Source organism: Notothenia rossii, assembly GCF_949606895.1.
Source record: "Notothenia rossii genome assembly, chromosome: 4".
NCBI classification, from domain to species: Eukaryota; Metazoa; Chordata; class Actinopteri; order Perciformes; family Nototheniidae; genus Notothenia; species Notothenia rossii.
The window spans coordinates 4,968,535-4,993,958 of record NC_136902.1 but is presented as its reverse complement, the minus strand read 5'-3'; the positions used below and the strand labels follow the sequence as shown (position 1 = coordinate 4,993,958).

Below are 25,424 nucleotides of genomic sequence, written 5' to 3'. Positions count from 1 at the left end.
AATTATACATATTAGATATCATTTTATATATTTTACTTATATTTAACCATTATATATCAATGACTGTTTAGGTATATTTTATTCGAGTGTAAAAGTAACTCTCTCAGTGACTCTTGTTCATTTTGTTTATCTATTTCTACATAAATATCCAATTAAAAAGACTATTTATAACTTGATTTGCATTGAGAACATACTCTCCACTTACTGAAGAGCTCAAGAACATATATATATATATATATATAAATACTTGAGTTTGGTATTCAAATGTAATACTTATTTTTTAAATGTATATATTCATTAAAAGTCAAATATTGAAAGCTTTAAACCAGAAACCTTTTTAAAACTTGTACACAATCTGGTATTATATAAGTTTTCACTATAATGAAGGGAACAATTCAAATTATGAAGAAGTATAGTATAGTTTTAATCAAGGAAACGGTTAACAATAACAAATAATAAGCTTTTCTTTTTAACATGAGCCTCATGTTATGGACTTCATTTGAAGTTTGCTGCTCAGAAAAGTACTTTTTATTTCTAGATTTTATTTGCAGATCATCTTCCACAACAGTTCACAGTGCTGCTACTGATGAAGATCCCACCTTTCTATGCAGTGACAGTCCTGTAAAGGAGGACATACTGCTCTTACTTCCACATTTTTTACATCACTTGCGTCATGACTCGTGTACTTCGGTTGATGCAGTGACCTTTGGATTTATTCCTGAAGCTTCACTGTAATGTTGGTGATTCTGCTGCTGCACTCATTAAGTCCCTTTGGAGCGGAGATCATCAGCTAAATGAGTAAAGTGTAAAAACATGGAGTGATCGGAGAAGGGGGGTTTCTAACAAGCGCTGCTGTCAGACTTCATTATAAAACTCATTAGCAAGGCAGTAATGAGCTGAAACACCGGAAGCTCACATGCGAGAGAGTGGTGAGAGCAGGGATGTAGAGCCAACCCTGACATTAGTATTGTAATGGCTCCCATGGCCAAAAGCCAGTGGGATTTTTCCATCCGAAAATATTCTGTGTGTCAAACAAACGTTTATCATACTTACACGTTTTGTTCAGCAGGATAATCTCCACTTATGAACACCACTTTATGATTTGAGAAGTAATGTTGAGCTATAAAGGAACTACAGCACCGTCACATGACTTCACGTCACCACCGCTAAGCTAAAGGAGGCTAATGTTGAGCTATAAAGGAACTACAGCACCGTCACATGACTTCACGTCACCACCGCTAAGCTAAAGGTGGCTAATGTTGGGCTATAAAGGAACTACAGCACGGTCACATGACTTCATGTCACCACCGCTAAGCTAAAGGTGGCTAATGTTGGGCTATAAAGGAACTACAGCACGGTCACATGACTTCATGTCACCACCGCTAAGCTAAAGGTGGCTAATGTTGGGCTATAAATGAACTACAGCACGGTCACATGACTTCATGTCACCACCGCTAAGCTAAAGGTGGCTAATGTGGGGCTATAAAGGAACTACAGCACGGTCACATGACTTCATGTCACCACCGCTAAGCTAAAGGTGGCTAATGTGGGGCTATAAAGGAACTACAGCACGGTCACATGACTTCATGTCACCACCGCTAAGCTAAAGGTGGCTAATGTTGGGCTATAAAGGAACTACAGCACGGTCACATGACTTCATGTCACCACCGCTAAGCTAAAGGTGGCTAATGTTGGGCTATAAATGAACTACAGCACGGTCACATGACTTCATGTCACCACCGCTAAGCTAAAGGTGGCTAATGTGGGGCTATAAAGGAACTACAGCACGGTCACATGACTTCATGTCACCACCGCTAAGCTAAAGGTGGCTAATGTGGGGCTATAAAGGAACTACAGCACGGTCACATGACTTCACGTCACCACTGCTAAGCTAAAGGCGGCTAATGTTGGGTTATAAATGAACTACAGCACGGTCACATGACTTCAAGTCACCACCGCTAAGCTAAAGGTGGCTAATGTTGGGCTATAAAGGAACTACAGCACGGTCACATGACTTCAGGTCACCACCGCTAAGCTAAAGGCGGCTAATGTTGGGCTATAAATGAACTACAGCATGGTCACATGACTTCACGTCACCACCGCTAAGCTAAAGGTGGCTAATGTTGGGCGTGATGCATAGTCGTCTCATTTAGACACTTGTTAGCAACCGCTGTTTTTAAATTCACGAGTGGGTTTTTTGCTAACGTCGTTGTAGGAGCCGCATTTAAGTTTATTTTGTTTTGATTTATTTGGAACCTTTATTAATGCATTTTTCTGTTTCAGTGAGAGGTGTGCTTTGCTGAGGTGAAGGGGGCGGGGCTAAGGCTTTAAGTTGGAGGTGCGGTGTGTGACGAGAGAGCAGCAGGCAGCAGCAATACCGTTATTGACACACAGACGTAACCTTATACTTAGCAAAAGACAGATTATTAGGATCTGCTGTTTATGTTAAATATTGTTTTCGTATTTTGTTTTATGTTTGCTGGAAATAAACCTTGAAAAGACAGACCGAAACGTCCAGTGGATTTTGTACTGCGATTCTGACACTGCTTCCCAGGCCCAAGCTCTACATGTGGCCAAGAACAATAACTTTTGAGGTATCGAGTTACAAGACAAACCTTTTGGGGATTTTGGCCACTACAGTCGTAGAACTAAAATCTCTTCAGCTTGTGCTAACCACAGAACTTTTTTCAGTCTAACAACGAATTAGACATTCAAAAGACCATTGAGCTCCACACGAGGGAACAGGAAGTGCTGAAATACTAATTTCCAGGTTATAGGACTCATCCCAGCACCTTTTAATGCTCCTGATTTTGGCTTCCTACTTGAGTTTTCTGTATGTTTTATTATTAACGTCCCTACTTAAAAAACAAATCACCTTCAGAGCTCTTCATATACCCGTTTGTCCCATTACCCTCGTCTTCACTTGCTCTTAAATCTTCATATACTTCGTTTTAGATTGGACCAGTGCACTGACTAATGAGCTGCAAATATATTTCCTCACATTTGGCAGACTCAAAAATGTTGGTTTAACTGTGAGAGATTCTGATTTCTGGATTTGTTCTCTCACACTTCCCACACAACTTCCCATGAGAAACAGTCCACATGCTTTTTATTTTTATACTGCTAGTAATTTCTGCTGCTTTTCTTCTCTGGTAATTATTGAGGCAAAAACATTCACAGAAGCAGATCTACTTCCTTTGAGACAAGTGTATTAATCACTCTGGAGGTCACTGCCTTTTGTGGGAGTTTAAAATCTTATTAATGTATTTCACTTTCTATTTATTAACTATAGTTGGCTTGCTGGCTTGGTAACCGCCGACAAGTGCTTGGTGGCTCTAAAGACATTCAATTGAGGCTTTGCAAAATGGGTTATTGGTGTTTCAATAGAAAATGCTCTGTATTTCTTGAGGAGATACTTTGTCAATACCTGTGGTGGCATGTGATGTGGGACAACATTTCATTTATTCCTATTATTAGTGCACTATCTTGCTAAAAGCTAACAGGAGAATCCGCTAACCATATTGGCCCGGAGCTAATGGAAAACAAATACCTGATAGGACACAAAGCGACCATAGGGCTGTGAACATGGTTGTACTTTGTTTACCTTTCATAGGAACAACACTTAAATAGACAGTTGCACAAACAAAATAAAATGGTTTGCTTCATCAGTTTTGACAGGAAACAAGATTGTTCCTGCTGTGCCGCCTTCAAAATAAGAGCTTTCCTCTTTGCCAGCAGGTTGACAGCATCATCCAATTCTAAAAAAATAAATACATCTTTAAAAAAAAAGAAGAAATGTGAGTTATCATAAAGCATAAAATATATTAAAATGACTAACTATTCTAGATTGACATGTCGACATAAACCTAACAGGAAATCGTTAAATTGTCAACCTTTTTTCTCATTATCAATCAATCAATCAATCAATGTTTATTTATATAGCCCAATATCACAAATGTTACATTTGTCTCAGTGGACTTCACAGTTTGTACAGAATATCAGTATGACAATACGACACCCTCTGTCCTTAGACCCTCACATCGTACAAGGAAAAACTTCCAGAGAAAACCCCACAGTTTAAAGGGAAAAATGGGAGAAACCTCAGGGAGAGCAACAGAGGAGGGATCCCTCTCCAAGGACGGACAGACGTGCAATAGATGCCGTGTGTAAATTGAAAAGATAATACATTTGCAACATAGGTAGTCCAAATGTTTTGAAATGCATGTGTGTATAATAAGAAGATGAATCCACGAGGATATCCATCCAGGACTTATGATCCAGGACCGCAGCCACGACTCAAGATCCAGGACTCGCGATCCATGACACAGGACCGCAGGATCATCCATGACTCCGGATCCCGGCGTATATAGACACCAAAAAGAAAGACATTTGGGGAAGCTGGGTTAATGGGAACATGAGAGTACACAGGTATAGACAGAGAGAAGGAAGAAGTAAGATGTCCCCCGACAAACTAAGCCTATATCAGCAAAACTAGGGGCTGAATCTAATCAGCCCTAACTATAAGCTTTATCAAAAAGGAAGGTCTTAAGCGCACTCTTAAAAACGGATAGGGTGTCTGCCGTCCGAACACAAACTGGAAGCTGATTCCACAAAAGTGGAGCTTGATAAGAAAAGGCTCTGGCTCCCATTGTACTTTTAGAGACTCTAGGAACAACCAACAACCCTGCATTCTTGGAACGCAATGCCCTAGTAGGACAATAGGGTATAATGAGTTCTTTAAGGTAAGATGGCGCCTGCCCATTAAGGGCTTTGTAGGCGAGAAGAAGAATTTTAAATTCTATCCTGTGTTCTATAGGGAGCCAGTGTAAGGCAGCCAGAACAGGAGTAATGTGGTCCCTTTTCCTAACTCTGGTTAGTACACGAGCTGCAGCATTTTGAATCAGCTGAAGCGACTTGACTGACTTCTTGGTACACCCTGATAATAAGGAGTTACAATAATCCAGCCTTGAAGTAACAAATGCATGGACTAGTTTCTCTGCATCGTTTTGAGGCAAGATATGCCTGATTTTTGCAATGTTACGTAGATGGAAGTAGGCGGTCCTTGAAATTGATTTTATGTGGGCGTTAAAGGATAAATCCTGATCAAATATAACACCAAGATTCCTTACAGTCTGACTGGAGGCCAAATGAATGCCATCCATAGTTAATATATCTTTAGATAATTTGTTTCGTAGATTCTTCGGGCCAAGTACAATAACTTCAGTTTTGGTCGTGTTTAACATCAAAAAATGTAAGGTCATCCACGTTTTTAAGTCCTTGAGGCAGTCTTGAATTTTATTTAGATGATTAATTTCATCAGGCTTGATTGATAAATATAGTTGAGTATCATCCGCATAACAATGTAAGTTTACAGAATGATTCCTTATAATATTGCCTAACGGAAGCATATATAGGGTGAACAAAATAGGTCCAAGCACTGAGCCCTGTGGCACTCCATGCCTGACTTTGGTTTGCATGGAAGATTCATCGTTGACACGTACAAACTGAGAGCGTTCAGATAGATAAGACCTAAACCAGCTTAAAGCAGTTCCCTGTATGCCAACTAAGTGCTCTAGTCTTTGCAATAGGATATCATGGTCGATAGTATCAAATGCAGCACTAAGATCGAGTAAGACAAGAATAGAGACAAGTCCCTTGTCAGAGGCTATTAGAATGTCATTTGTGACTTTAACCAGAGCTGTCTCTGTGCTATGTTGTGTTCTAAAGCCAGACTGAAAATCTTCAAATAAATCATAGTTTCTTAAGTAATCACACAGCTGTTTTGCGACTGCTTTCTCAAGAATTTTTGAGAGGAACGGAAGATTAGAAATAGGTCTATAGTTGGCTAAAACCTCTGGATCGAGGTTGTGCTTTTTAAGAAGCGGTTTTATCACTGCTACTTTGAATGATTTTGGAACATAGCCTGATAATAAAGACATATTCATAATATTTAATAAAGAAGTGCTAATTAATGGAAAAACTTCTTTTAACAGCTTAGTCGGAATCGGGTCTAAGATACACGTTGATGGTTTAGAAGAGAGAATCATTGAATTTAAAGGTGGGGTAGGTAATTCACTTCAGAAACACTTTTTGTTATATTCTATGGAATGCTCTTAACATCCCGATAGCAATGAATACATTAAATGCTTTGACAATAAATACATAAAAAATATCATCTGTGGAAGCCGTGGCGCTGTAAAAAGCACGACCAATCATCTGAGCCGGCCCGGCTAAAGTAACTGGATGGCCTACCTGCCTGTCAGCCTTCCATCTGTGCACAAACTTATCTTGTGCCCTCATTGGTCATGTGCACGTTCGTGTGTGTTGGAGGAGGGGCTCTGGAGGAAGGGGCAGATTTTTTTCCGGTTGTGTATTTTCAAATTCTAGCGCACTCGAGCTGGTTTCTCCATTCTTACTTACCCTACCTTTAAGTAGAAAAGAAAGATAATAAACCATTTATTAAATCACTTTTAGTTTAAAGCAAGATTTATTAACCTGTTAAACCCGGTTGCCCCCGCCGTTAATAGTTGTAATAGGATGATTTACTAAATTGGACTCTACACCGTCAATGATACTTTTGGTTTTACTCATATATCATCTTCCAGCTGCCAAACAAATTATTTTGCATTTCTTTGTTTTTAGGATTTTGTGTTCTGACTTCCTGTGAGGAACCATGTGTTTTCAAAATCTCTAACTTGATGAAATATGATAAATAATGAGGCTGATCTGGTCTCTCTCTCTCTCCCTGTCTTTGTGCAGGAATACCGGGACAGGAAAAAGGAGAACCAGGAGCGCCTGGCGGAGGACACGGAGGCCAACGAGGGGGTTGACGCCCCGCTGCCCCCCAACAGCACCTCCAGGGAGCGGCTGTGGCGAGCCTTCGAGAACCCGCACACCTCCACCATGGCTCTCGTCTTCTACTACGTCACCGGCTTCTTCATCGCCGTGTCGGTCATCGCCAACGTGGTGGAGACGGTGCCGTGCCGGCCGCCCTTAGGAAGCGTGAAAGATCTGCCGTGCGGCGAGAAGTACAAGGTGCCCTTCTTCTGCATGGACACGGCCTGCGTGCTCATATTCACCTTCGAGTATCTGATGCGCCTTTTCGCCGCGCCCAGTCGCTGCAACTTCATGCGCTCCGTGATGTCCGTGATCGACGTGGTGGCCATCATGCCGTACTACATCGGCCTGGTGATGCCGGAGAACGAGGACGTGAGCGGCGCCTTCGTCACGCTCCGGGTTTTCCGCGTCTTCCGCATCTTCAAGTTCTCGCGCCACTCGGCGGGCCTGAGGATTTTGGGCTACACGCTGAAGAGCTGCGCCTCAGAGTTAGGCTTCCTGCTGTTCTCTCTCACCATGGCCATCATCATCTTCGCCACCGTCATGTTCTACGCCGAGAAGGGCACCAAGGGCTCCACCTTCACCTCCATCCCCGCCTCCTTCTGGTACACCATCGTCACCATGACAACGCTCGGGTGAGTTGAGAACTTCAATATCTGGAGGCAAAAAGCAAGGATTGTTTTTTGTTTGAGAATCAGAAGAGGTTTACTCGTCACAAAGAGGGGGCATTAGACGACCCAGTGGTGAGTAGGAGCTGCTGTATTGCTACGCAAGAAACCTCTGCAAGAGTTTAAAGGTTTCATAACGTTTTAGAAAATGCTCTGTGCTTTTCTTTTTACTCTAATGGTAATCGAGCAGTATCTGTTCCCACGGCGATGACCCTGTCCTTCATCTCGCCTCCTCTGCAACTTCAAGAAAATGGTGCATGGTTCGGCAGTAATGTCTTTCCTCAATTTTCTCCACGCCTAAAGAACGAGGGCAGTCCTAGGGTGCACTTGCTATTCTCTTATTCATTAGGTGTGCTGTTACACTGAGGCAGTGATGGTTTTCCATTTGGTGCATTGGCTTGTGTCGGTTACTCTGCCTTTGAACTGCCATGTAATTCAAGGTAAACATCCACACTGGAGTTACGGCAGGAAGTTGTGATTGTTGTTGGGTGATCTTTTTTTAAAGCCTTAAAGTTGCAGATTAATTGTGAGAGGTACTGTGTTACCGTTAACAGCCCCTAGTGTGTATAAAGTTGTCAGGATTCGTGAATGTTAGGAATCAAATGCAGTTAAAAAGGGAAGTGGGTTTCAAAACAAAAGTGAGCTTTAATTAATAAAAAGTGTTGACATGGCAAACAAAACAAAATCATAATCCAAACAGACAGCATGAGGACAAAAGCCAACCTGGAACGTGACAAACATGGAGGGTGAGAAAAGAGAACGAACCGACATGGAGCACAGGGGAAGACAAGACACAGCTGGGCAGGGGATGCAGAAACGGAAGGGCAACAGGTGAACACAATCAGACACTCAGACACAGGAGGGCAAACACAGGAAGGAAGACAAGAGACAGGGAGAACAGAATTTCAAAATAAAAACATGACTAGACAGACAAAACGAAAACCAGAAGTGACAGAAGTGCTGTAGTGATGATGTATGTTGTAGGCCAACCCAGAAATTACCATCACAATGATTACCTCAATAAAACACACATGTGATTTATATCATTGGTGTTTTGAATATATTGCAGTGGAAATAAGATCAAATCAAACCAGTGGGGTATTTACTAACATATTTCCTGTCCGAGGACAACATCTCACTAGCTGGTTTTAACCACAGACCTTTATTCAGGCTAACAATCAAAAACACATTCATAAAACCATTGACGTCCAGTGAAGAGAACAGGAAGTGCTAAAATACGGACTCATTTATAGGTTTTAGGACACATTCCTGCGCCCATTATTTTCTTCTCCGACTGCTGTGAAAAACACTGCTGTGGCTGTTAATATGATCACCATGGCAACTTGGTGTGTGTGTGTGTGTGTGTGTGTGTGTGTGTGTGTGTGTGTGTGTGTGTGTGTGTGTGTGTGTGTGTGTGTGTGTGTGTGTGTGTGTGTGTGTGTGTGTGTGTGTGTGTGTGTGTGTGTGTGTGTGTGTGTGTGTGTGTGTGTGTGTGTGTGTGTGTGTGTGTGTGTGTGTGTGTGTGTGTGTGTGTGTGGTTATTGGTCGTTATTACTGGTTACGGAGGAGTTTTACAGTCTGTTTTTCCACCAGGAACAGAGATGAAAGTGTGAAACCGCTTCTCCAGTACGATGGTGTATCTTCACCCTGCTGCCGCCCACACACACATGCACATGCACACACACACACACACACACACACACACACACACACATACTGCTGCCATGTGGACGCAGAGTGTGTGTTTCTGAGTGTGTGTTTCTTCGCCCTGCAGCTCTCCAGCACTGATCTATTATCTGCTGTTCAAAGGGCCTTTGGAAACATCAGAAATAGAGAGTGAGTCAGTGAGAGTATAAGCTCTGACTGTAATGCTTTTAACACACACACACACACACACACACACACACACACACACACACACACACACACACACACACACACACACACACACACACACACACACACACACACACACACACACACACACACACACACACACACACACACTTGGCTATATGACTCTATACACCTACCTGTCTGTGAATGAGGGAGATGTAGTGTGGGTTAGCGAGGTGTGAATGGGAGAGTGTGAATGACTGTAGTAAAAACCAACAGGAGTGTGAAGAAGCTTTTGTTCGTTTTATTGAATGAAAAACTTTATTTTTATCCCCAAAAAATGTTTAAATTCAGTGGAGTTTAGTGTGGGAAGTCACACTTTTTTAAAATGATCAACTGTAATGTGTCTTTAGCTCTCAGGTCTCTTATTTTGGCGGTGTTGGTTGTTTCCTATTCACTGAGGCTTTTATTCTGAAAAGCTTCCTCCCATCTACTGTTATCGCTTCTTTTCCTCTCTTCTTGTTTCCTCTTTCCTTCTCCTTTCCTTGTTTCCTCCCTTTCTCTCCCCGTTTCTCTATCCTCACTTGATTACCTCTAACTTGATTGTTTTCCTCTCCTGTTCTTCCTCCTTGTTTCCTCTCCTCTTCTCCCTTCTTCACTCCCTTCTTCACTCCCTTCTTCACTCCCTTCTTCACTCCCTTCTTCACTCCCTTCTTCACTCCCTTCTCCTCCTATATCTCTGTGATTTCATCCTCAAGTGATAATGTGACAGGGATCTGGTATCTCCTTGCAATAGTTTAATAAAGGGAAGTGGTTTTCTCTGCCTTCTGGATGCATTTACAGACCAACCACAAGGCATCAAAACACAACCCAGGCTTTTACCTCCCCCCTTTTCCTCACCCCTTCCTCTACTCTCAGTTACTTCCTGTTTCCTTTTAGGCAGTATCTCTCCATTTGTCTCCTCTGTATAAAAGGAGGTGTTGATTGTATTTATCACCAAGATCCAGATGTTCAGAGAAGTAGATTGATAAGAAGACTCTTGTGTTCTTGTCTAAAAGGTTGTTATTATTTATAAATGACGTTAAGTTTGGTTAAAGTTGCGTCATGTGGTGTTGCAGAAAAGCGAAAGACGTTTCCCTTACTTGATATTAAAGAAACCTGGCTTTATTAAAAATGTCAGGATTGTATCTTCTATAAAACTTAATTGACCAACAACTAACAAACATATGATTGTGTTTATTCATTAACCCCCTCGCAGTTCTCCAAAGAGGTGTCATGGAGGAAATCTGGATTAAATATATTTTGGCATGAGTCCTAAAGTCAGTCCTTTAAGCACTTTAAGTCACCCTGTCCCGAAATTGACACCCGACGGACACACGATAAAGGAAATGTTCAAATTCGGCTCTGATCGTAACAACATCGGGCCATTCGTGAGGGCATCTTAAGCCATCGTATGACCGCCGGTGGAGTTTCTCAGGCTCCGGCAGCAACTTCGTGAGCGGTGGCAAAATCTTTGGCATGCCAAAAAATTGCTGAAGGACCTTGTGAAGGTTCATTTCATCGTGTTGAATTCGTGTGTCCATTTTGCCCTTCGTTAGGCCATCGTGAGGGCATCTTGTCAAATCGTGTCATCTTCATCTGATCATCGTGGCATTTTTCACCTCACGAAGGAAACAAGAAGCTGCCCGATTGTCTTAGGAAGGCAACACGACTACGTGAAGCCCTCGCAATGCCGTCGTGTAGCCATCGTATTATAGTACAATGTGTGTTCTGTGAAACTGAAAAGGACATTGCATTGTTTTTGTTTCTTTCGTTGCAGTTGTATGTCTTAAATGTAATTTAGGTTAACTTCCTGTTTTATTTAGATGCTTTTATTTTGAAGGCGAGTTTTATGCTGTTGACAGGAAGTTGTTGTTGCTATGGAAACAACATGACGGAGTGTGTGGTTCGGGTTCCATGGTGTGGCCTTCTGTAGGCAGCGTACTTGCTTCGGCTGTTGCTTGGCTGTTGACCGAGTTCGGGGCCATTTTCGTGCGAAAATCACAATTCCATATTCGTCCATCTGGGGTCAATTTCGGGACAGTGTGACGCGGGCTTATGGAGATCATAAATATGATATATGATATATATGAATCTTCCTCTACAGGACCAGCTCCTAACGTGTATTTACCACATTACAGAGCAGGCACACGATCCTCTCTAAAACCACAGAGAACATCTCATGTATGTTGAGTTCAGACTCTTTGACTTTGCTCTATTTCAGAGTTTCTCATGCATTTCATTCATAAATATTACAGAGCCTGTTCACACGTCACTGAATAATAATGTTTGTTTAAATATCACAGTGGTTTATTGTTGCTGTGAGCTTCTCCTGGTTAGGATTCCAGTGTTCATGGTTCAGGAGGTTTTATAGCATCTTAAAACCTGTGAATTGTCACGATCTGTCTGTGTTGTGTTTTGTCTTGTCTTTTTCTGTCTTTGGTTTCCTGTTTTATTTTGAAAAGTGTTCACCTCCTGTCTTGCCTGTTGCTTTCTGTCTGTTTTCCCTACCTGATTACCCGATTGTGTTCACCTGGTGCCCCTGTGTTTTCTCCTCCCTCCTCACCTGTCTCTTGTTTGTTTGATTAGTCCTGTGTGCATTTAGGTTCTGTGTTTTCTGTTAGTCTTTGTGAGTTCCTTGTTGTAGTTAGACTGTGTTCACGGGGACGAGAGTTCAGCTCTGTATCGGTAGCCTTGAAATAAAGGTATTTTCTGTTTATCTGCATTTGGTTTCCTGCTTGCCTCACTCAACCCTGACATAAATAAACGTTCAGCTTGACGTTAAAAATCAGGTTCTCTTAGTCTGCCGCTAACGTTAGCTCAGCTTTGTGTCTCGGTGAACTTCACATCCAGACGTCCCATCACTAAAATCTTTCATCCAGTTAAAATATAGAGTAAAAAGCACCAAGATGGGGTAAAAATGTGGCTTAAAAATGAATAAAAAGTCACTTTATGACAGCTTCGGACAGACAACGGTAACACGCTCAAAGGAGAACATGATCACAGGACACTACAGGAAACAAATGTATTTTTAAAAGACTAAATATGTGTTGAAATACATTTTTAGCAAAGTATTGTGGAGCTTCAGAAATATCGTATTCTACAAATTTAACAAAACATATTTGTTTGGTACAGATCGTCCTTTTCAGGCCTAATGAACACACATCTATTTCAGGTTATCAATAAAAAACAAAGTGTCATATTATTATGAAAATGGTCCATGTTATGTTTTGAGTTCAAGGCCTTTCTGCACCCAGAGAAAGAGCAGATGTAATGTTGATGGTTGAATGGAAAATCAGCAGGACTTTAAATGTGTTTGTAATTCAATTAGTTGAAATATGACACAGAGAAACGGCCCTTTTTTTATTTAATTGTCTTTCTGTTTTTAAGTGGACATTTTGTGATGATTTTAAATAGTGTTTCAGAAGATTTTACAGCGTCGTGATCCAGGAAGCTTTATTAATTAAATTCAGCTTAAACTTGTTCTCCTTCTGGGTTTTCTGCTCCCTCTTTCTCCTCGTCTGTTTCTTTTTGTTCACTTTGCTATCATTGTTTTTCATCATGCTGCTTTTATTGCTTTGCTCCTGTGTTTTATCACTGTGCAAATAAACTGGAAGTGAAATCATAAACCCCGTGCAGCCCCCTCCAGAAGCAATAATCCGCTGCCAGGAATAACATGTTTGTGTCTGGACTCCAGATAATCCACATTCCCCTCACGGTGCTCCGATCGTAACCGAAATACACCTTTCAGTACAACAATTCATCTGAATCTCTCCGCAGAAATCCCCCATTAAGGCATTAACGAGCTGAAATGATCTTACAATGGTTTCCGCTCGTGGGCAACTGGAAAGTAGAAATTACAACAAATACAAATTAGAAACTCAACAGACTCCATTTCGTTTATTGATTTAATTGTTTATGCATTTTCAGATGGACACAAAATATAATGAACATCCATAAAACACATTACGAAACAAGAAAACATTAAAGGGGCCCTATTCTGCTGATGTTCAGGTGTATATCAGTATGTAGTGTCTCTACTTTAAAGAGTCCTCTCCTGCTGATGTTCAGGTGTATATCAGTATGTAGTGTCTCTACTTTAAAGAGTCCTCTCCTGCTGATGTTCAGGTGTATATCAGTATGTAGTGTCTCTACTTTAAAGAGTCCTCTCCTGCTGATGTTCAGGTGTATATCAGTATGTAGTGTCTCTACTTTAAAGAGTCCTCTCCTGCTGATGTTCAGGTGTATACAGTATGTAGTGTCTCTACTTTAAAGAGTCCTCTCCTGCTGATGTTCAGGTGTATATCAGTATGTAGTGTCTCTACTTTAAAGAGTCCTCTCCTGCTGATGTTCAGGTGTATATCAGTATGTAGTGTCTCTACTTTAAAGAGTCCTCTCCTGCTGATGTTCAGGTGTATATCAGTATGTAGTGTCTCTACTTTAAAGAGTCCTCTCCTGCTGATGCTCAGGTGTATATCAGTATGTAGTGTTTCTACTTTAAAGAGTCCTCTCCTGCTGATGTTCAGGTGTATATCAGTATGTAGTGTCTCTACTTTAAAGAGTCCTCTCCTGCTGATGTTCAGGTGTATATCAGTATGTAGTGTCTCTACTTTAAAGAGTCCTCTCCTGCTGATGTTCAGGTGTATATCAGTATGTAGTGTCTCTACTTTAAAGAGTCCTCTCCTGCTGATGTTCAGGTGTATATCAGTATGTAGTGTCTCTACTTTAAAGAGTCCTCTCCTGCTGATGTTCAGGTGTATATCAGTATGTAGTGTCTCTACTTTAAAGAGTCCTCTCCTGATGTTCAGGTGTATATCAGTATGTAGTGTCTCAACTTTACTGCATGCAATGACATACTTTCTATGTTCAATACTTATAGTTTAGACGTTTCACAAGATGGAAAAAAGAGGGTTCTTCACGACCGAGCTATGATAATAATTTGCTGACTAATCCTTTTTTTTTAAATGGCAGAAAAGCTTGTTTCAACCTCTCAAATATTTATATTTGTTGCTGTTCTCTGATTATATTATATTAAAGTGAGTATCTTTAGAGTTTCGTCTGGCAAAAATTGACTTTAAATGACATCACCAGCAACTAAGATGGACATTTTTGCGTATTTTCTGACATTTTATAGATCAAATTAATAGTTTAATTGTTAATGGAATAATTGTTGGTTGACGCCCTAATTGAGGATATGCACAGGTCAGAATCCATATAAAGTTTCAAGGAGAAATCAAACGTCTCCTGACTGTATGTCCTGATAAAAATCCCACCCACATTTAGTTTGGGATTCTTTAATATAATCAATTTTCTCGTTATGGCTTTTTTACGAGCAGTTTGTGGAAAAGAAACTTGTCACGAGGATTGAGTTTGATTGAAATACTTCCTAAATATATAATATATATATTTCAACTATTGATTTCGATCTCCTCTGCTGCTTCCAGACAGTGCGTTTGAATTACATCACAGTCCTCAACGTTTTTTTATAATCTTAATGGTCAGAAAATCAGATCAGGGTTTAAACTGAGTTTATTAAAAACCATTAATCTGAAGATAATTTGATCTTTAGTCACGTCCTCTTTCCCTCTCTTCTCCCTTACATAAATCACATGAGGCTAAACGGCGTATATGAGAGCGACTTTACTTTGTCTGCAGAGTGTGTGCCGCTGCAGAGCACTTTACCATCAACATTATTTATAAGAACACGAGGGGGAAGCGGCCATTTCCTCCCAGAAGCAGGATGTACAGTATACGAGTCTGAGAGCAGACCTTATAAAACTGCCGGGATGGAATTATAGACCATCAACGCATCGCACACTGTTAATGTTTTAATAGAGATGTAAAGAATCTAATCCAACAGTGTTACAAGAAATGCTGTAATTTCAACGATTTATCTCCTCCGTTTCCACCAGCTGGGAAAACTAAGGCTGCTGTGGCCTTCAGACAAAAGTATTAAAGTAAAATATTTGACTTTCGTTTAATAAGTTACAAAGGTTTAAAGAGGCCCTATTCTGCTCATTTCCAGGTTCATATTAGTACGTAGTGTCTCTACTTTAAAGAGTCCTCTCCTGCTGATGTTCAGATATATCAGTATGTAGTGTCTCTACTTTAAAGAGTCCTCTCCTGCTGATGTTCAGGTGTATATCAGTATGTAGTGTCAATACTTTAAAGAGTCCTCTCCTGCTGATGTTCAGGTGTATATCAGTATGTAGTGTCTCTACTTTAAAGAGTCCTCTCCTGCTGATGTTCAGGTGTATATCAGTATGTAGTGTCTCTACTTTAAAGAGTCCTCTCCTGCTGATGTTCAGGTGTATATCAGTATGTAGTGTCAATACTTTAAAGAGTCCTCTCCTGCTGATGTTCAGGTGTATATCAGTACGTAGTGTCTCTACTTTAAAGAGTCCTCTCCTGCTGATGTTCAGGTGTATATCAGTATGTAGTGTCTCTACTTTAAAGAGTCCTCTCCTGCTGATGTTCAGGTGTATATCAGTATGTAGTGTCTCTACTTTAAAGAGTCCTCTCCTGCTGATGTTCAGGTGTAAATCAGTATGTAGTGCCTCTACTTTAAAGAGTCCTCTCCTGCTGATGTCCAGGTGTATATCAGTATGTAGTGTCTCTACTTTAAAGAGTCCTCTCCTGCTGATGTTCAGGTGTATATGAGTATGTAGAGTCTCTACTTTAAAGAGTCCTCTCCTGCTGATGTCCAGGTGTATATGAGTATGTAGAGTCTCTACTTTAAAGAGTCCTCTCCTGCTGATGTCCAGGTGTACATGAGTATGTAGAGTCTCTACTTTAAAGAGTCCTCTCCTGCTGATGTTCAGGTGTATCTCAGTATGTAGTGTCTCTACTTTAAAGAGTCCTCTCCTCCTGATGTTCAGGTTCATATCAGTATGTAGTGTCTCTACTTTAAAGAGTCCTCTCCTGCTGATGTTCAGGTGTATCTCAGTATGTAGTGTCTCTACTTTAAAGAGTCCTCTCCTGCTGATGTTCAGGTGTATATCAGTATGTACTACGTAGTGTCTCTACTTTAAAGAGTCCTCTCCTGATGTTCAGGTTCATATCAGTATGTAGTGTCTCTACTTTAAAGAGTCCTCTCCTGCTGATGTTCAGGTGTATATCAGTATGTAGTGTCTCTGCTTTAAAGAGTCCTCTCCTGCTGATGTTCAGGTTTATATCAGTATGTAGTGTCTCTACTTTTTAAAGAGTCCTCTCCTGCTGATGTTCAGGTGTATATCACTATGTAGTGTCTCTACTTTAAAGAGTCCTCTCCTGCTGATGTTCAGGTGTATATCAGTATGTAGTGTCTCTACTTTAAAGAGTCCTCTCCTGCTGATGTTCAGGTGTATATCGGTATGTAGTGTCTCTACTTTAAAGAGTCCTCTCCTGCTGATGTTCAGGTGTATATCAGTATGTAGTGTCTCTACTTTAAAGAGTCCTCTCCTGCTGATGATTAGGTGTATATCAGTATGTAGTGTCTCTACTTTAAAGAGTCCTCTCCTGCTGATGTTCAGGTGTGTATCAGTATGTAGTGTCTCTACTTTAAAGAGTCCTCTCCTGCTGATGTTCAGGTGTATATCAGTATGTAGTGTCTCTACTTTAAAGAGTCCTCTCCTGCTGATGTTCAGGTGTATATCAGTATGTAGTGTCTCTGCTTTAAAAAGTCCTCTCCTGCTGATGTTCAGGTTTATATCAGTATGTAGTGTCTCTACTTTAAAGAGTCCTCTCCTGCTGATGTTCAGGTGTATATCAGTATGTAGTGTCTCTACTTTAAAGAGTCCTCTCCTGCTGATGTTCAGGTGTATATCAGTATGTAGTGTCTCTACTTTAAAGAGTCCTCTCCTGCTGATGATCAGGTGTATATCAGTATGTAGTGTCTCTACTTTAAAGAGTCCTCTCCTGCTGATGTTCAGGTGTATATCAGTATGTAGTGTTTCTACTTTAAAGAGTCCTCTCCTGCTGATGATCAGGTGTATATCAGTATGTAGTGTCTCTACTTTAAAGAGTCCTCTCCTGCTGATGTTCAGGTGTATATCAGTATGTAGTGTCTCTGCTTTAAAGAGTCCTCTCCTGCTGATGTTCAGGTTTATATCAGAATGTAGTGTCTCTACTTTAAAGAGTCCTCTCCTGCTGATGTTCAGGTGTATATCAGTATGTAGTGTTTCTACTTTAAAGAGTCCTCTCCTGCTGATGATCAGGTGTATATCAGTATGTAGTGTCTCTACTTTAAAGAGTCCTCTCCTGCTGATGTTCAGGTGTATATCAGTATGTAGTGTCTCTACTTTAAAGAGTCCTCTCCTGCTGATGTTCAGGTGTATATCAGTATGTAGTGTCTCTACTTTAAAGAGTCCTCTCCTGCTGATGTTCAGGTGTATATCAGTATGTAGTGTCTCTACTTTAAAGAGTCCTCTCCTGCTGATGTTCAGGTGTATATCAGTATGTAGTGTCTCTACTTTAAAGAGTCCTCTCCTGCTGATGTTCAGGTGTATATCAGTATGTAGTGTCTCTACTTTAAAGAGTCCTCTCCTGCTGATGTTCAGGTGTATATCAGTATGTAGTGTCTCTACTTTAAAGAGTCCTCTCCTGCTGATGTTCAGGTGTATATCAGTATGTATTGTCTCTACTTTAAAGAGTCCTCTCCTGCTGATGTTCAGGTGTATATCAGTATGTAGTGTCTCTACTTTAAAGAGTCCTCTCCTGCTGATGTTCAGGTGTATATCAGTATGTAGTGTCTCTACTTTAAAGAGTCCTCTCCTGCTGATGTTCAGGTGTATATCAGTATGTAGTGTCTGGTTAGCAGACATTTTGATAGGCTCTCATGTTTTCTCTAAGCATTGTTTACATATTTAATTGACTGTTCTGAGACCAATACACAAATGATTTATTCATCATGTATTGATTATTAAAGGGAAATGTTTCAACATCAAACTGGACGTGACTTGAAATAGTGAATCCACCTGTAGTAAGGAACCTTTAATCACAGTATATCAGGTTAGGGCTGCTCGATTATGGCAAAAATCATAATCTCGATTATTTGGGTCAATAATTGTAATTACGATTATTAAATGTGATTATTCATTGACTTTGAAAACATCCATTTATTGGAGAAAAAAAATGTCAACAGTATGTTTTTAACAGTTGATTAGACGGAACTTTAAGTATAAACTGAAAAAAAAAGAAGTAATAATAAAAAAGAAGAAATCTTTTTATTTCGATTACGTTGTTTTCGTAATTGTTGCAAGCCATAATCGTAATCGCGATTAAAATACGATTAATTGAACAGCCCTATATCAGGTAATAATGAATAAAAAGATAATTATACCCCATAGAGCTCCTGCGGTCACGTGACTTTTGGTTATCAGCCACCATTTTGGCAGTAAACATGACGACCGGCGCCAGCGTTTTCCTACCGTGCGAGTATACATCTCATTTTAATTCAAGTGAAATTCGGCTTTATAGTACAAAATTAGAAAGATTAAATATAAGCGACCCATATAATGCACCCGGTGTGCTTTTCAAGAGCATAACCTCCTGCTCTGAAGACGATGTACCCGACTTGCGCTACGCGGACATCCACAGCTATCTTGTAAGCTTTCCATCAGTGTACTCAGGAGACTCCCTCAGAGCTTACAAAAGCTTGGAGGCTTACAAATGGTGTCAGTCCGGCTTCGTAAACAACATTCAACTGTGGAGTCTTACATCCAAAAACTTCGGCATCATCACTGCAAGGGTAAGTATTAAATTATTCCAGTTTGATAGGCAGTGTCACGTTAGCATTGTTTGTTTATTAGCTTGTCTAGCTACGGCAGTGTCACGTTAGCATGTTTGTTTATTAGCTTGGATAGCTACTGCAGTGCGTCTGAAACTAGTTTGTATTTTTGAACGTACTCAACCAAAGTGGCTGGCGTTTTTAACCTTTATTTATCTATTTTTGAATTTCATATATAGGTTAATCACTCCCAAAGGCTTAATGAAAGTCAACTAAAGCCATGGGTGGTGGTCAGGAACGACGGTGTTGTGCTGGGAGCCCACTGCAACTGCACAGCGGGACTCGGGGAGAGCTGCTCTCCCCGAGTCCCGAGGAATATTTTCAACACGGGTTTGTTTACCACTAGCTTGCTACAAGCTAACTGGCTAGGCTGCACCAGAGCCACACTTGTTGAGTTAAAAAGGGACATCACAGAGTCCGTTAGCTATAATAACTGGGTGCTAGATTCTACTTCGGTAAAAATTAAACTGACCAGAAACTTTTTGTAGCATTGTACTGTATTCCTTCACCCACCTGATATGAAGTGATCACTGCATAAGCGAAAGCAAACGGCCGGGGGTTCCCATCTTTCAGTCTTGTTCAGACGGCTCCTGGCTCTTTTAATCGCTGCGATCCACTTTTCCCTCTTCTCCGCGTCTTTTGGAATGCGATAATAAGATACACCTTTCTTCTTCCCACGCCTATTTGTGCAACCTGGTGCACAGCAGTTATCCACCATCCTCGACAGTCTGCCAGTGCCTGCCAATGAATTTACTGACGCGATTACTGCCAAAATGGCTGCCCCCTTCGTTTCTCGTCACGTGACCAGCATATGTGACATCATCCGCAGGAGCTCTATACAGCAATGCAGAAGATAGTGTGTAGCAGAGATGCTGCAGAGATGAAAGTGATCCTGAAGGAAAGAAGAATCATACCTTTCTCTTATAATAGCTGCTTTTATTTTTATCCAGCAGACGATCAGAAAGTCTCATTACACTGAGAGAACAGCAGTCCTTATCCACCGTCCGCCTCACAGAGATTAATGAGCCCTTAAAGGCAGGTGTGCACTTCCTGCTTCCCACACACAGTCTTCATTATTCCCACAATATCTCGCTGTCTTGAACTCAACGTCAGACACAAAGGTGACCTGTGGAAAATGAAAATATGGATCAATCGTTTTAAGACTCATTAAAGGTGTTTTCACCCTCATCTCCTGGTCTTCCTCAGTTCGTTAATGTGTTTCGTCCCTCATGTTATTGGGGATTTACAGTTAGAAACAGGAATTGGGAAAATCTCATGTGGAGATTTAGTGATTCTATGTATTTTTGTAAACTTTTTAAAGCCTTTTTTTATGTTTTTTGGCCTCTCCTTTACACCAAAACTGTATTTTTACGTCACAATAACGATTTTGATCGCCGCTACTATTGCCGTTGTGTTTGTGAATGAATTGGCGACTATAATAGTGGGGAAACAAAACATTTACCTTGCTGTATTTCCACAGTTTAGGTTCAATTTTATAACTATTTTAACACCATTTTCCCCAAACCATGCATAAAAAGACTTATAGCATAATGAATGTTGTCGCACAGTTTTAAGAACCAATAGAAAAATCAACCATTACATAATCATTTCATTTTGTTATCTCTTTATTGTCTGGATTTGGTGACCTTTGACCTTGTTACTTTTCGTCACTACTTGTTAAATCTGCTAAACAAACACATCTATTTCCCCTCCTGTTGACCTCTCTAACATCTACTAAATATCAACACTTAGACTTAAGTTAAAGATTATGTGTTTTACTTTAAATGTTCCTTAAATATTGCCTTAAGATTTTTAAGCATTGACTTATCTTTCCCATTTCAATGTGGAATGAAAATATGTGTGTGTGTGTGTGTGTGTGTGTGTGTGTGTGTGTGTGTGTGTGTGTGTGTGTGTGTGTGTGTGTGTGTGTGTGTGTGTGTGTGTGTGTGTGTGTGTGTGTGTGTGTGTGTGTGTGTGTGTGTGTGTGTGTGTGTGTGTGTGTGTGTGTGTGTGTGTGTGTGTGTGTGTGTGTGTGTGTGTGTGTGTGTGTGTGTGTGTGTGTGTGTGTGTGTGTGTGTTATGTCACAGGTCACACTTGTATAATTTAATGCTACACAGCAGGAACATGACATTTCCCAAAGTTCCGGTCATCATGTAATCCTCAGGTTATTCTAATTATTCAAATTATCAGCGCATGCTCATTGAGGCATTCAAATATTCATGAATTATTTCAGAGTCTTGTTCCTCGTCCTAACTTTCAGGTCTCTTTCGTGAATAACGGTAACTCAGTGCATCATAATTAAATCATTTTGTCTTCAATGTCAGAACATGGAAGACACTCATCGTGTTACGTTGAGTTTTTCACTTTAAGAAAGGAGTTGGTTTTTCTATAAAAGTAACAAAGAAGATAATAACACATTAATATATTTATTAAAAAAGGTAAAACCTCTTAATCCATAATAAAAACTAAAACATTAAAAAAGAACAACATTAAATTAAAAATTAAATAGTTACTTAATGTACTAAGTGTAAAAGTTGTATGTGGATACACTCTGTAATTCAAAACAAAACACTTCACATAGAAGGAGAAATTAGGAATGGTTTCTTTTTTTACAGACTTCTAATAAATAACAAGGTGGTATTTATATAAACTAATTCTGTTGGACATGTTTGTTCCTCTGGGGCTTTTCTCTAAGAGTCAGTGACCTTTTAAAGGTGTGTGTGTGTGTGTGTGTGTGTGTGTGTGTGTGTGTGTGTGTGTGTGTGTGTGTGTGTGTGTGTGTGTGTGTGTGTGTGTGTGTGTGTGTGTGTGTGTGTGTGTGTGTGTGTGTGTGTGTGTGTGTGTGTGTGTGTGTGTGTGTGTGTGTGTGTGTGTGTGTGTGTGTATCTAATGTAGTTCATATTTATTCATACAGAAACATAATCTTATTTTCCACCTGCTTCACATTCATGAACCTGTCACCCTGCTGACGTATCCCTTATCTCATATATTTCATCACTTTATTAAACTCCTAGATATTTATTTTCCCTGCTTTACTTTTTATTTCCCATATAATTACAATCCATTAAACTCGTCTGACACAGGAAGCAAAAATGATAGTGAACATTCATCCATATTTAATATCCAGATTCTCTGTTTATCCTCTGAACGAGTCGTACCTAATGAACCTCTTATATGATAAAACACATTTTTCACTTAACCTGCGTAACATCCTGATTTTTTCTCACAGTTATAATTCACATAACTATAATATTAACATCTTAACATTGTCTTAATTTAACTCTACTGTTATACGTTTCAGAACATGTCGAGATTTTCTTTTGTATGATGTCCGTTGGTTGCACTCTAAGCTTTTAATGGCATTGTTTGTGTTGTTTAAATCTCTTCACCGTGTGCCGTCTGCTTCTGCTTTTTCCTTTTCTGTACATTTTTTGTAAATGAACTATTAGCTGTTCAGGTAAAACATATTTTCCCTCCAGGACGAGCAGCTCTCCAAATGATTCAGTCGTTTCCACTTAGTATTTCAACGTCTTCCTGAAAGAGTCTACTTTCCTCAGAGCAGATCAGAGAGGAGGAAATGAAATCTCAGCTGTCCACCCGTCGACCACCCGTCGACTCAGGGTGCATCTGAGATTAGAGAGGGTGCAGTAGTAAAGAGCTATTTTTATAAGTGGGGAGTGGACCTAACACCCTCTAGGGGGTCCTCACCTCCTCTAGGGGGGTCCGGGGGGATGCTCGGTTAAAAGCAGCAATCTGGTGCACTTTGAGAGCAAATGAAGAGATCTATGGATACATCTCTCAACATCCATATGAAACAGAACTGTAAGCAGATTTACTTTTTCTTTATGGATATTTTACAAATCACTTCCCTTTCAAGACCGAAATGTCTACATGCATAGCAGAAGATGGCATCTTTTTTACAGGAACATTCCAGCCAATCTCTGTTTTGAAACCATGAGCTGCAAAATGAGTGCCTTACCCCTCTGCTCAGGCGAGTTGGGTACTTTTTTAAATATACCTGGGCAGGCTCTGTTTTGCCGAGGTCCTCTGGCACTTGCGGGCCGCTGAGGGGTGGCGGTGTTTGGGGCAACGAAGACGGCTGCGGCTGCTCCGCCTCCGTGGGCGAGGCGGGCAAAGCCGGCGAGTCGGGCGTTAGTGTCCACGACAGTGGCCGCGGGTAACTTAATGTCCCCATGATCTGAACTGTTATTACCTGCAGACAGTAGATGCAGTGTTACTGCTGGCGATTAGGGATGGTTGTTTTAACCATTTTCAGAGTTCCATCACTGACTGCTGTGTAAGCACTTTGCAGATGATGAACGCGCAGCGGCACACGTCACGCGCACCTGACATAATAACGTTACTTACCGTTTAAATTGACCAAATAAATGCAGCAGACAATGTTATTTAACCACAATTACAATTGATTTTATTTCAACTATATTCTTATTATTATTATTATTATTATTATTACTACTATTATTATTATTATTATTATTATTATTGTTATTATATATGTAATATTTTCCACTTTTTATTAATTATTTTTTTCACTTTTTTTTTTCTCCACTTTTTATTCAACTGAGGGTGCATAACAACTCAACTGAGGGTGCATAACAACTCAAATGAGGGTGCATAACAACTCAACTGAGTGTGCATAATAACTCAACTGAGGGTGCAATGCACCCTTATGCACCCAGTAGAACCGGGCCTGCCTGTCATGCACCTGTCTCCTCTCCTGTAGTTTCCCTCTGCAGAGGTTTCACACTAAGCTGCTTTACACAGAGAGCAGAATAAAGAGGGGACAGGAGGAGGAGGAGGAACATGGGCAGAGAATAGGAAATGAAAGACAGAAGAGCGTCTTAGCAGAGGTGAAGTAGTGAGAGGAAGTGACACATTTTCTGCCACAAAATGCAAAGTTCAGCCATTTTTCTGTTTGCTTCTACAGTCGATTGTAGCCATGGGCATTAAGTGATGCTTTAAAAGTCCATAATTATCTTTCAGCTTCATAAGTGGTAGTTATGTAATTAGACATTTAGAGCGATGTCACGTTCTTCTGTTGGCAGGATCGGCGTGGACTTTAATTTAAAAACCGTAAGTTTAACAAATGCATTATACAATACTAGCCCAAAAGCTCGTACTAAATGAAGTTCCCATACAATCAAAGTGCACTCTATATTACTTTAACAAAAAAAAGAAGATAATTATTGGGTCTTAAATTAAACATTTTAAGTGTGTAGTTGAATCCAGGGTCAGGTTACCAGAAACACCAGCCAATCAGAGCGCAGGATTCCCAGTGTGTGTTGTACAGTCTAAAAGGTGTGTGTGTGTGTGTGTGTGTGTGTGTGTGTGTGTGTGTGTGTGTGTGTGTGTGTGTGTGTGTGTGTGTGTGTGTGTTGTGTGTTGTGTGTGTGTGTGTGTGTGTGTGTGTGTGTGTGTGTGTGTGTGTGTGTGTGTGTGTGTGTGTGTGTGTGTGTGTGTGTGTGTCCTAGTTCTGCAGGAGACTGGTCTCTGCAGGGAGCTTCTATCTGTCCACACCTCGCCCTCCTTCTCTACTTCCTGTCTTCCTCTCTTACCTTTTCCTCCCTCACTCAGTTATTTCTCCTGCTGCTCCACTGTGCCTCCTCATCCTCCTCCTCATCTTCCTCCCCTTCCCTCTGCCCTCTTTCCATCCATCATCCTCCCTACCTCTCTGTTTGTAGTCCATTTGTGTCTAGAGATTATATTTTGTAGTCAGGAAAACATGCCTGAACGTTTGTTCTGATTCAGTTAAAGTTTTGAAATGTGGTACTTTGGGGAAATATTGTCAGATAATACATTTCCTGAATATTATGGACTATTGATGAAGTTCAGATTCTGATTCTGATTCAACTTCATCGATAGTCCATGATATTCAGGAAATACACAACATGTTGATCATAAATGTCTTCCATATGAATTATCGTCCTTACACTGTGTGCATGTATCTTATATCTTCTTACGATTGAATGCATACATACAGATATTTTTTATAACATATGAATACTTGTATAAAATACTGTATATACGATTAAGCAATAGCTCACGACAGGCCGTGGTATATGCTCATTATATCACAGCTAAGGGGCGTGGTTCACACAACAACCCCCTTAGCTGTGATATAATATAATGAGCATATATCTCGGCTTGAAGTGAGCTATGGCTTTTATAAAACGGTTACCAAGTGTGGCAATATGAAAGAAAAATACACACTCTAATTTAAATAGTTTTTATTAGTAAATAATGATGTTCAAAATAA

The 25,424-nt window shown here is 40.4% G+C and overlaps 1 protein-coding gene across 5 annotated transcripts in view; it reads left to right on the top strand.

The window, feature by feature from the left end:
• Positions 1 to 25,424, top strand: part of kcnd1 (potassium voltage-gated channel, Shal-related subfamily, member 1) — a 114,288-nt gene that overhangs the window by 46,428 nt on the left and 42,436 nt on the right. For all 5 annotated transcript variants that reach the window (XM_079676905.1, XM_079676903.1, XM_079676902.1 and 2 more), the window contains one exon: positions 6,760 to 7,472. In XM_079676905.1, the coding sequence (XP_079533031.1) occupies positions 6,760 to 7,472 (713 nt within the window). The remainder of the gene's footprint in view (positions 1 to 6,759; positions 7,473 to 25,424) is intronic.